The 12,399-nt window shown below is 42.0% G+C and overlaps 1 protein-coding gene across 3 annotated transcripts; it reads right to left on the bottom strand.

The window, feature by feature from the left end:
- Window positions 1–348: 348 nt before the first annotated feature.
- wrap53 (WD repeat containing, antisense to TP53) lies at window positions 349–12,377 on the bottom strand. Of its 3 annotated transcripts, none has more exons than XM_046379892.1 (11): window positions 12,170–12,377; window positions 11,221–11,668; window positions 10,900–11,086; window positions 9,779–9,874; window positions 8,664–8,772; window positions 7,502–7,590; window positions 5,169–5,392; window positions 3,937–4,148; window positions 3,328–3,431; window positions 3,061–3,204; window positions 349–2,059 (listed from the first exon to the last, which is right to left on the bottom strand). In XM_046379892.1, exons 2-11 carry the CDS (start codon window positions 11,501–11,503, stop codon window positions 1,819–1,821), a joined length of 1,689 nt encoding a protein of 562 aa, XP_046235848.1. In that variant the 5' UTR covers window positions 11,504–11,668; window positions 12,170–12,377; the 3' UTR covers window positions 349–1,818. The 3 variants fall into 3 exon arrangements, with proteins under 3 accessions (XP_046235848.1, XP_046235850.1, XP_046235851.1); XM_046379894.1 differs by lacking the exon at window positions 12,170–12,377 and adding an exon at window positions 11,916–12,137; XM_046379895.1 differs by lacking the exon at window positions 12,170–12,377 and adding an exon at window positions 11,920–12,137.
- Between the last annotated feature and the right edge of the window lie 22 nt (window positions 12,378–12,399).

Below are 12,399 nucleotides of genomic sequence, written 5' to 3'. Positions count from 1 at the left end.
ATTTTCCTTCCTGTCGCTTTGCCACTTTTTTTTCCTCTCCCAAGGCAGAGACGGTTGCTAAGCAACCTGCAAAACACAACAGTGCAGCTCTCTGCTCGGTGTGCCCCTGTGGTTTCAGACAATCAAATACATGAGTGTGTGTGCATTTCTACAAAATGTGTGTGGGGAAAGGCGAAAGCAATGAATAGTTTCCATCTCATAAGCAAAAGCTAAAAGTCCCTTGAGCTTTTAAGAGCTGCCTCTTGACTCAAGTGTAATATCATCTTGCCTTCGTTTGGCATTTATTGCAGGGCATCCAACTCTGGACGGTTTTGAACAGAAAGGGCAAAAATGAATGAAGAAAGCGACTTGTGAAGAGATATGCTTTTAATTCACTCCAGCTTGAATAAAACCACCAAAAGTCCACCTACCGTGGACACAACCATCCATCTAGAACCTTTGGTGACATCAATGCCGACATGTTTCCTAATGATTCCTGTTAGATTGCGTAATAGTAGCGACACAACTGTGGCTTTTACTACTTGGCAAAAAATTTGAGTTCCAAGCAGTGAAACCTTGATCGGCACAGGCTTCAAAATGGATAGACTCCTCAGTGTCCAAAGGTACAAGGCTTAGGTGGGAGAAACCCTACAAGCAAAGCACACCCCACTAACAGAAACATAAGCATTGAGCAAATCACTGCAGCACATCATTGATGCAATTATACAAATACAGTGTTTTGAGCTGCGTCATCACTCACACAGGTACAAATGTAACCCAAGCACAATCTGTAGAAAAAGTAATCCAGGCAATACTTGTTTTCCCAGGTGCACCCACTACTTGAATGTCACGGACTGTTAAGAGGTTATAGTAATCAAGCTAGATGATTACGGAGCATACATTCGAAAAATGTGTACGATCATCACAGCTTTACAAAAATATACATTTGTGGGCATGCACTGAACACTAGCTGTGTCCAATAGTTATTTAAAAAAAAAAGAAAAAAAAAAAGGTTAAAAACAGGAGCTCCGATCAGTTTACAAAAGCAAAGCTTAAAAACAAATGGCACTTTCTGCAATGATAGCACATAGGAATCTCTAGGGCAGCATCACAGCCTCACGCACGTAAACAAACACTCCCACAGACACACACATTTCAGGTCAGCGGTGCATCTGCAGATGGACACTGGGCTGTTGTACACCACAGTCAAGGCTTTAAACTGAACCAAACTAACCAGTTTAGGAAGTAGACTCCCCATAAAACAGAATTTAAAAAAAGGGTCAACAAATGTTTGTAAAAGATTCATTATTTTTTCACTTGGCTGGACTAAAGAAAAAACAAACAAACAAACAAACAAAAAAATTCTCACTGAATAAATATGCAACCCATGTCTTGTCTCAACCTGAGTAAGGTTCCGGGGAAAAAACAAAACAAAACAAAAACCCTCCTTGGTTTGAGCACTGATCCAATTCTTATTTAGCAAAGTAGGATTACAACAACGAAGACTTCAAACACAAAATTCTGAAAATCTGTTCTGTACTGACCTGATGTGCAGTATTTCATAATGCTAAACTCTGCAAGTGACAGTACCGTGGTCGGTAAAGGTAAACTTGCAGGTGATATGTTCAGAAATTTGTTTGGCCTGAAAATGCTTAAGGTAACCAGATGTTTAAAAATGATCCAAAAATGCATTTCTAACTCAGAACTTCTTGTTATCGATTTCAAAAGAGAATCTGACTGACTCGTGTGTAGCTTTATCCATCCATATCAAACATTCCCAAATAAATATCATATTACAGGTGTAACTCGATTTGTATCAGCTGGCTGAAGTAACGGGCTTCAGGCCTCCACTGCTGCTGTACTCTGCCCCTCGCTCTCCTCTGCTGCAGCGCCACAGAGGGGAGCCAGGGGTCCGGCCCACCACAGACTCAGGGTGTTGTCTTGTCGGATCTCCTTGGGCGACATCGCAGCTGCTTCACCTCCCTCGCCGTCAGAGGCCGAGTCCCCCTCGCTGTCACCGGGCCATGGGAACTGACGCTGACCACTGGACGTTGCCAACAATGGCATGAAGGGATGAATACTGAGAAGAATGGAAGAAGGGAAGAAGAGAAGGAGAGAAAGAAAGAAGGGGGGAATGGATAGAGGGAATAGAATGTAATGCAAAACAAAAAATAGATTTAATGTGATTTTGCAAGGAATCAAGACCAATTGCTGCAACATCGCATCTGTTATGCAATTAAAATACATTTAGATGTTAATGTCAAAAGGAAACAAGTGATGCAGTTAACAGACCTATAACAACAACAACAACAACTTAAATAACTGAGATTCAGTTCAGATTCTAGATAGCACAGTCTTGATATATCAATTTTTTTTTTTTGCCCAGTCACATCATCTCTTACACACACACACACACACACTCACAGAGACATTAAATTAAATGAATTCCTGCTAAGCAACAGTGCAATTTACTGGATTTTTCTTGACTGCATCCAAAAGCTGTAATTACTGCTCTCTGCTCTCACAAAGCAGTAATACTGTTAACTGTTATATTACAACTCTGAAATTGGGAGTCGTTTCTTCTCTTATCCAAAATATTTTGGATGATTTGTTTGTTTCTCTGATGCTTTTGTGTGAATGATTGTGGGACCCAACCAGTACAACACAGCAGGACAATCGGGCAGGAAAACAGCAACACAGTCAGTCAAAGACCTAAATTTGTTGATTGCTTATTTTCTCTTTCCTATTCAGCTGGCGTTGTGTTTCAATTGAAGTCTTAAGAAGTAGTTAGTTGTGTAAACCACGACCTAGTCAACCGCGGAGCTTTGTTTACTACCTCATGTAAGACTTACTTACTTTGTATGCTAATGTGAACTTTAAAGCCTTTTAATTCGTGGCAAGTAATTATGACAACAACAAAATTGTTGATAGCAGTCAAATACAGTTATGGGAATGGGAGAACTTCAATCTGATACTGTATTGGTCCTCTCACTACTGAACATGAAGGAGATATATTGTACATATCACATTATGTACCGCCAGCCAACAGGATGGGTTAGATTTTTTTCTTAGCTATTATACCTGATGCCATTGGTGCAGTCCCAATGAGCCTGGAACCTGAGCTGAGGTTGCACTAGTTCTTCATTACCATTGGGAGGAGCTGTCTCAGTGTCCCATACTGACACCACTCCCTCTGTGTCACCGCTCAACAGGTACCTGCCTGATCTATAAAAATATAAACATTGGTACCCAATTAACACAAACGCAAAGACCGACACGTCACAGGTGATGGTAAGCCTAAACATACAGGGAACAAACTGAATGAATGCTCATATGTATCAAACTTACGGGTCCAGGTCAAAGTAGATGCGCTGGTTAGTGGACACGTTCCTCTTAAGTGAAAACACAACCTTGCCTGGCTCTCTTAGGTCCCAGCACAGGATTTCAGGATCCTGTGCACGCACACACACACACGTTCATGGTTATGGAGTCTCTACACTGTGATGTCAAACTAGGAGAAGACTACAAAACAAGGGTGTCTCAGCTCGTTTACTGTTAATTATTGGCTAATCATCTGCAAAAATTGATTAGTTATTACCAGTCCAGGAGGAGCAAAATCTTGCTCCTATGATGGCTAACCTCTGCTGCAGCTTTGTGAAACACAGTGAATCCTTTTGACTTTGACCTTTAGGAAATCCCTTAATGCCTAATCAGAATCATTACTTGCTGACTCATACCATCAAGACAGGAAGTTAGCATACGTAGGCTCTTATCCAAAAGCTTTGATAATGCTTGTGTAAACCAATTTCCCAATGCAGCAGAGCAAAAGCCATTAATTGTGTGCTTAACATACAAAGTCTCCTAATGGAGTGTGTGATGATTCAAAAGAAGCAGCATTATTACCCTCAGGTCTCTTCGCTGCATGCTGTGTGCGTGTGTGTGTTTTCATGTGTTCACCTTACGCCCGCCGGTGTATAGGTAGTTGCCATCAGGGGAGAAGAGCAGATGGGTGAGGCCTCCGCGGTGGCGGGTCGGCAGCAGAGCCAGCAGGGTGCCATCTTGGCAGGAGTAGAGGCCAGCACAGCGGGAGTAAGAGCCACAGGCGTAAACAGACTGGCAGGGGCTGAAGCCAAAGCAAGAGATGATGCCACTTTGGCCCTGCTTCTTGACTGTAGTGAAGACAAGAGAGTGGCATTTGGCAAAGCTTTCAGCCTTTTAAAAAGGTTTACAAGACACAACTCCCAATCACTTCTACTCAAAGTTGACTTTTTGGCAGCTCATACATTCCCGATTACATCTCTAAGAGGAAAATGTTTTTCAGCTAGGTACACAAACTCACATTTCAATCCATTTCTTTTTACACTTAACTATTTTTTTTTTTCAATTGTCCTCTTTCTCGCTTTTTGAAAAAAGCTTTTGATGTGTTTTTGGCACACAAAAAAAGCAGAAGGTGTGTATCACATAACCTTTTTTTGTTTTTGTTTTTTTAGATTATGGTAACTATACATTCCTGAATACTTTGCAGCTGCACGAAGGATATGAAAACACTAGAAAAAAATACAAAAACATATTTGTTGACATTTTCAGGGAACATTTCAGCCCATTAATTTCAAGACAGACACTGGTTCAGTTTCAGTGTGTTACAAAAAGATGCCAGAGAAATAAAACTTGTTTGAAGTGTGTGACAGAGATGAGGAATTCATCAAACTAAACATTTAGTAATTTTTTTTTTTTTTGCCAGAAGCACATAATACAAACTCTATTTGTTGTTTTGTTCAAGGAGGCTTCAGCCTGTGAGATGTGACAGCCAGCTGTCAGACGGTAACTTTCTGAATACAAAAAACGACTGACTTCACATTAATTCTTTTCACAATGTCTGTTTACTTGCTGTTTGTCTTCTATGTTTGATTTCACTGGAATGTAGCTTGTGAATACAATTCTTTTTGTAAATTATTCTTTACTCTCAGAGCTGGGAGCGTCCTTGAACAACAGAGAGTTTTGGAAACTTTCTCAGCTATCATTAACTTTACGTAACAAAAAAATCATTATTTGTATAATGTTTTCAAGAAGCATTTTATCATTCGTAGATAAAAATGTGAGAGCACAGTTTTAAATGGTTATCAACTTTTAATCTAAGGAACGACAATTAAATCACGCAAAACCACCAGAATGACCAGTTAATAACGGACCTACGGTGGGCCGCTCCTCACAGTCTCTTCCAGGACGCTCAGTGTAGAAGACCCGGACAGTTCTGTCGAAGCCGCAGTAGAGCTGCGTTCCATCGGGCGAGAAGCAGAGGGAGTGGGCTGCTGTCAGCTCATCCAGGTGATTGTAGGGTCGGAAACTGGCTCGCACCTCTCCGTAAAATGCATCCCACACGTGGACTGGGTTGTCACGGCTACTGCTGGCTAGACTGCGCAAGTGGAGTGAGAGGCCAGACAAAAAACAAAAAAAACATAGCAAAGAGGGGAAGAGAGTGAGTTATGAAGGCACGTGGGAAAAGTTCCAGGAGGCGACAAGGAATAGTGAATGATGTACATTATGAAACGAAGGTGAATAAATGCTGAGAATGCTTACTGGAGTCAATCGTTATTGTCCCTGAGGGCATTTATTTTTACAGCTAGCAATTAGGAAATAAATCAGTTTGGACTTTCAGCATGTATTGGGTGTGCAGTGAATGAACACAATGTGGTGATCAGTGTTTGTCTAAAAAAAGAATATATATAAAAAAAACCCAAAATACCTATGAGAATAAATAGGAGTTGTACCTGCAGATACGACACAGACTCAAACAAAACAGGCTGCTGAGATTCCTTTGAGATATACAATATGCATGACCAAAACAACTCTTTGCATGATTATTTTTCTTGTTTCTGACCTCTTCTGCACCACATCCACCTGAATCAATGCATCAAAACAAATGTACTTGCCTCATTATAGAGACAAGGCCATGGCACATTCTTATTGATTCAAATCAGGGCCAAAGACTGAGCCATGCCTTTTTAACTCTAATTACTGGGCGCTGAACAAATGCCGAAACATCACTGCGGCTCAATTAGACAAAGGAAATTAGCCCCTACCGCTGCCGCCGTGTTCTGTTATAGCCCCTCTGAGCCGCAGCTTTATTCCAGAGCAGGGAAATGCCCAATTATAATGCTAGACTGCTGCTAGCTTGGAGCAATGCCTAGAACTCAGTGCAACTTAACCGAGCCATAACAGGGGCCCTTATTCCCTCTCTACAGGAGGGGTATCAACAGCATGCGTGTTTTGGCAGACGGAGAGTTCAAGGAGCGCAGGGGGAAGAATGAGAAACAAAACGAGAGATATGGAAAAAAAAAAAAAGGGGGAGCAGGAGGGAGACAGAAAAGGCACCAGAAAAACTGGTTTGCTGTAAATGGGTTTAATAATCACAACCTTAACCTTTTATCTGGCTGCCTCAGAACTTAACAATTTACTATGGGCTTGTCAGACCACATAGCTGTGCCCTGCAGGAGCTCTTTTCTGATATGTGGCAGTGACCAGAAGAAAATGAAGCATTCCTGTTGTCATCTCCTACTGGCATCCTCATCCTTATGACAGGTCTTTGCATGGCTTTGGCAGGTACGCACAGGCCTCTCAAGTGGTTCATTGTCCACATGAGTTGTTTGTTGATCATAACTCTCATCTTTGGACATGCAGCTCTTGACCCTGACTCCCCTCGCCTTAAACAGTGAAGGCTGCCTGGTGCCGGGGTGGAGCAGTGCCAACACTGGGCCTTGATCAGAAGGATCTGTCGGTGGTGGAGGCTTTAAGTGGAGCATGATGGGAGCTGGAGGAGGAGGTACACACAGTGAAAACTGTTGGCAACTTGACCTCACCTCGTTAGCACAGCCCTACATCTCTCACCACAGACGATACACAGTCTCAACGGTGACGGCTGGGTGTTACTGATGTTGGCTCTGCTTCACAGTGCACGCACAAACACACAGTGATGTCATAATGACCGCCGTTTAAAGGCCTGCTAGAGCGCGCGCCTGCACACACGGCAAAAAAAAAAAAAACAGAAAAAGAACAAGATGAAAAGAAAAGCCCCAAGTCAGGGAATCATAAGGCCCTTTAGGGTGGGCTGAATCACGCTGAAAAGCACCATGGGCCTCAAACAGCAGAGCAGAATGCGACAGAGGCAGAGGCAGACAGGACGAACGCCAACTCTTCCCTGATAATGAGAGACATCACAAAGCTTTAAAAGCTTCTCTCGACGCTGCCAGTCGGCTCCCACAACGAGTAGAAATACCATAGGGATCAAAGCCTGAGTCACAAGCGCAAAACAGTATCTTCTATATTCAGATAGTCGATTAGAAAAGCTCAAGCTCTCACTCATACACACACATAAACACTTCAAAACCATCTAAGATCTAGATTAAAAACACAAAACACTGACTGACACCAGCCTCAATACAGTTCCCTTCACCCTCTGACAGGTTGACCTTCAAGGTGAACTTTAAATGTCTTGTCTATCCGGCTATTAAGAGCCACAACTCACAAACACGTGTCTGGATCCATAGAGTTCATCTTGGGGTACCAGCAGTAGTCGTAGATCGTGTCTCCCTCTGCCATCCTCAGCACCGGATTCTGCCACAGAATGAAAGAACGAGAGGCAGGCGGGAAGTCAGGAATGTAAGGGTGGACTGTGATGACCGATGGAATCCATCAGTGTTGATGCTGGCATTGAATAGATGGCCAGAAGACAATATCACCAGGCTATTCCTGGTGGTGAAATTCAATATCAAAAGCCAGTGGCACCATGTGAGAAATGGAGCAATCAAAGTTCAATTTTCTACCCTTTTCACAAAAGGTCTGAAATCTCTGTAATGGAGGAAAATGGATTATATTTCAATTATTTTTGTTCAGTGATCCCAATCTACGAGCCTGTAATACAATTAAGAGATTGGCTCACCACTTGATATTTCCCGAAACCTTAATGACAAAATGCCTATTTTATTCTCCTAAATCTTCAGTAATACATTTTCTCAAGCTGCTCTTGATTTGTTTGTTTGTTTCTAGTTGACTGTAACACAAGTCACGGGCAGAAACACCAACATACTCACAATCCTCATATGAAAAGGTCAGACAACGCACAACGGGTTGATGACCTTTTCTTTAATAGAAATATCTCACAATTTATTTTATTCAATTTAGTGCAGACAATGAAATATAAAATATCTCAAACAACGATAAAACCTAAATTTGAGCAAACCCATTGCTGTTCTGGACATCTTACTTTAACAGAAGAAGCTCACTACGCATGCTACAATGTTCTTGTCTGGTGTTTGATGTATTATTGTCACCTAGTGTGCAGCCATACTTGTTTGAGCAATTGGAATTATTACTGAAACTTCATATGCAGAGAGACATGTTTTGTAAACAGAAGGTCGTGGACATATTATCATTATTATTATTATTTTTTTAAATGGAGGGGGAAAATATATGTATACATATGGACAAGGCCTAAGTCATTAAGTACTTTATCTAATAGTGTGTAACAGTCTGGAAAAAACAGCTTTTAATAGAAACTTGTGTTAACGTAACACGTTCCTGCTTTGAAAACACAAATTTAAGGTTTTCTACATGTTGCAACATTCCCTTAGACAGCTGTTCTCTCCGTCCTCTACATAAATATGATGGTGAGATATCTGTGTGCTCACCATCTCAGGAAGCAAATCCCAGTTGTAGCTGTAAATCTCTGGAGGAAGGTTGTACACACGAAGCACATTGTCTGCACTGTTGGTCAGGATACAGGAACCATCAGGAGCCCTAGTTTAAAAAGTAGGAGGGAGGATGAGAACACTGAGAACGGTATGTACACAGGTTGGTTCCATAGTACACAAGCAATTTGGACTAAAGGTTCTAAGACTGCACAACATACTGTTTCAGCATCGTCCTTGCAATATGCACCTTTGCAATTGTTGCAGGACATGCAATGGTAAGTACGGCAAATTCATCCAAAAATGTCAAGTGGCAACTATTTTTCTTCTTAGTGTGAAAGGCAAACTTCTAATTTGCCATAATTAGCTCACAAGAGAAATTCAATACAACATAATTTACTCCAATTTAAGAATTGTTGGATACGTAAGGGGCAACACAGTCTGGGCCCTTCTGTGAGTTTGCATGTTCTCCCTTTGCCTCTGTAGGTTTTCTCCAGGTACTCCAGCTTCCTCCCACAATACCAAACACATGCACATTAGGTTAATTGGCTACTCTACATTGCCTCTAGGTCTGAGCGTGTGTGTGTGTGGTTGTCTTTGTTTGTCAGTGACTGACTGGCAACCAGTCCACAGTATACCCCGACTCTCTCCCGCAGTTAGCTGGGATAGGCTCCAGCCCCCCGTGACCCTGACTGCTAAGCGGTATAGAAAACGGATGGATGGATATGTAGGCTCGTTTGTCAAGTGTCTCAAAGCCACCGGTGTTTTTCCAATCAGTGGAGGAGACATGCCTGCTGTACCCTCACCATCAGATCACACTGTTTTGTTTGTTTCACTCTTCAAACAGTGCTATTCAAGCCATTTGGTGAGGACGGGCATGAAAATGACAAACACGGTCATTTTCCAAACTTCATTTGCACTTAAAGATTATTTTCTCAGTAATCCAGGACATTGGTATTCCTCTCTGTGCAATAACTGTAATTTGTACACTTATTTATGGAAATCGTACTAATGATAATAAATTCATCGATGATGTCAACCCTTTATACCTGGCACCTTACAAACCTCCTTGGCATGGTATTATTAAGAGTCGTATTAATTTTAGAAGAGATTACCATTTGCAGCCTTTGAGGTAATTCTCTGGAAGGCTCGAGTACTCAGTCCAGGAACCAGTCAGCATCTGGGGGTTCTGGGTAAAATCTAGGCCAACGCTGGAAGCAAGATACAGAGTGAAGCAAGTCTTGAGTTAATGAGTTTAAAAGACAGGAATGAAGCTATTACACAACAAAGTGAAAGTTTTTTTTTCCAATCTTACTAGGGCATTAAGATACCAGAATGATTGTAACCACGTTCTTGAAATGTGATTTGTAATTTCGCTCAAGGCCGTGGTTACGACCTTGAGCGGAATTACAAATCCTTGAGCGGACATTCAGCTTTAGCTTTCAACATAAAAGTCATTGACAAACTAGACCATTTCACTGGCAATGGCTGAGCTGCTTCATTTAGCCACAGTGTTGCTGTACAGTGGAGAGGACAGCTAGTTGACACTTCTACAGGATAATTCCATTATTTTTTCATTCTGTGTCATCATCTCCAAACTTTGCCAGTGTGATGACTGACAGTGCACAATATTTTATCAGTTAATGCTGCAGTGCTTATTGCTTCCCCACTTGAAAATGAGTGCTATTAAAAAATGCACACAGGTGGCAGAGCAGCATCTACCACTCACGTATTCATAAAACAACAAATCATTCACATCCTTCCCTATCATTTCATGATTCACTTTGGCTAAAGAAACTGAAAACAGGGTCTAGTTTCTTCACACTGCAGCATTCTTCACAGGTTTTACTTCCTTGAAGGCCCATAACAGCACCATTTTTTTCATTATTGTTTGATGGCATTAATATGAATAAAATTAATCATTTGGCCCTTTCTTTTTAAAAAAAAAAAAAAAAAAGTGGTCATCTGTGCGGAGCAATCTTAGTTAACTGTTTTGTTTACACCTGAACTGTGTCTCTTTTTTCACCTTACTGTTAATCAGAATGCTATGCTTTGAACTAACGCACGAAATAATCTTCAGAAACATGTTTAACACATCTCCATAGTCAGTATATAACAACTCCACTCCCCACAAAGCCCTGCTTAAAATAGCACACTTGATGGCGCGTCTTCTGTATCTTTACCCTCAGTTATGTGGAAACAGAGGTTAAAAATAAACCTGACTTCTTCCACTTACTGCTGTCCTTCACTGGGGCTGTTTGCAGATCTGTTACCGTTGTGCTCCTCCTCTGGTTTCGTTCCTCCTTCTAAAAGTGAATGCTGCCCTCCATCTCCATTCTGACGGCATTCTTCTTCACCTCCTCCACTGACAGGCACCTTCTCCCCTTCTTTACTTTCCTCTTTACATTGCAATGGTTCTATTCCTGGCAACAAAGAATGTGCATGTTAACTCATTAATCTACGAATGAATTGATAATGAATTATAAACTTGAACTGAACAAATTTCCCCCTTTTCTTATATTATTTCATTTGAAACATGCAGCTGTAAATACTCTACCTGGCATTGGTAGGACTGGGTGTTCCTGTAGCAAGCCAGCCTGTGCTGGTATTTCTCCGTGCATCTTGATGGGCTGTGCAACCTGCTCCAGCCCGTGTCCCTCCTCACTTATTCTGGGCCGCTTGGCAGATGGAGGAACCCCTTCCTCTGATGTCACCCCAACTTCTGAGGTGTCACCTTCAGGTAAAGGTGGCCCCTGTTGAGGGGGCTCATTGTCTGCTTCTGTATCCTGCCCTGCACCTGCTACACCTCCACTTTCACCACCTCCATTTGAATCAGACATCTCTTTGTTTATCAGTCACTCCTGTCAAGTCTTCTACCTGGCCTCCTTGTACCTTCTGTTGGCTGTCAAACGTGGGTGAGATAAGTGCTACTGGGATAGTGCTTCTTCCTGCAGTGTGGGTGATTGAGTCTGCTGGGGGTCGAGGACATCACAGCACCCACTAGCCTAGAAAACAATAAGGAGGGAAAAAAATGACGGAGTGGGGACAAGGCAGATGAGACCAGATATACACGACGGCAGAATACTCACAGGTGAAAACAATGCATAAATATAAAAGCATTTTCAGAAACACAAAGCCATCCGTTATCTAAGACAGGTAAACGAGATGTTTCTTTTTTTAGAGGAACAAATAACTGACGCCAAACTGCACGTGCAAACACCCCACAGACACCTGTGGATAGTCGTGACGTACCTACCGCTCCAAACTAGCATCGATGTTATTTCGCCAAGTTAATGTTTATGAAGGACATATTACAACAGACACCCTTACACGCTTTAAACGTTACCCCATGACTGCTCTACTGCTGTTAAGTAAGCCGAATTATAGTAACAATGAAGGTAAAATTCTTCTGTTTTCTACAATCGTCGGTCCACAACAGAAACAGCAATCTTCCCACTGTAGCTCATGTTAGCATTAGCCCGTGATAACAGTCTGATGCTACTTACCCGTGTTGTGGCTTGCTTGGCCTTTGGTTCTGCTCGCAGCTTGCTTTTAAACAGCTTCCCCCTCGACGGTGTGAAAGTTTCACCCAAAGCCGAAGAGTACGAATAGTATACAAAACTATCCGACGTGCTTCTACTTCGGCAGTGTGTTTCTATTCATTGCGGGAAGTTGTAAACACTGTGGGCGGCCATGTGTTTCAAACTATCGCGAGAGTTCCGCTGTAGGATTCATC

This window comes from Scatophagus argus, chromosome 23 (assembly GCF_020382885.2).
Source record: "Scatophagus argus isolate fScaArg1 chromosome 23, fScaArg1.pri, whole genome shotgun sequence".
Taxonomy (NCBI): Eukaryota; Metazoa; Chordata; class Actinopteri; family Scatophagidae; genus Scatophagus; species Scatophagus argus.
This window is presented reverse-complemented; position numbering and strand designations above follow the sequence as displayed.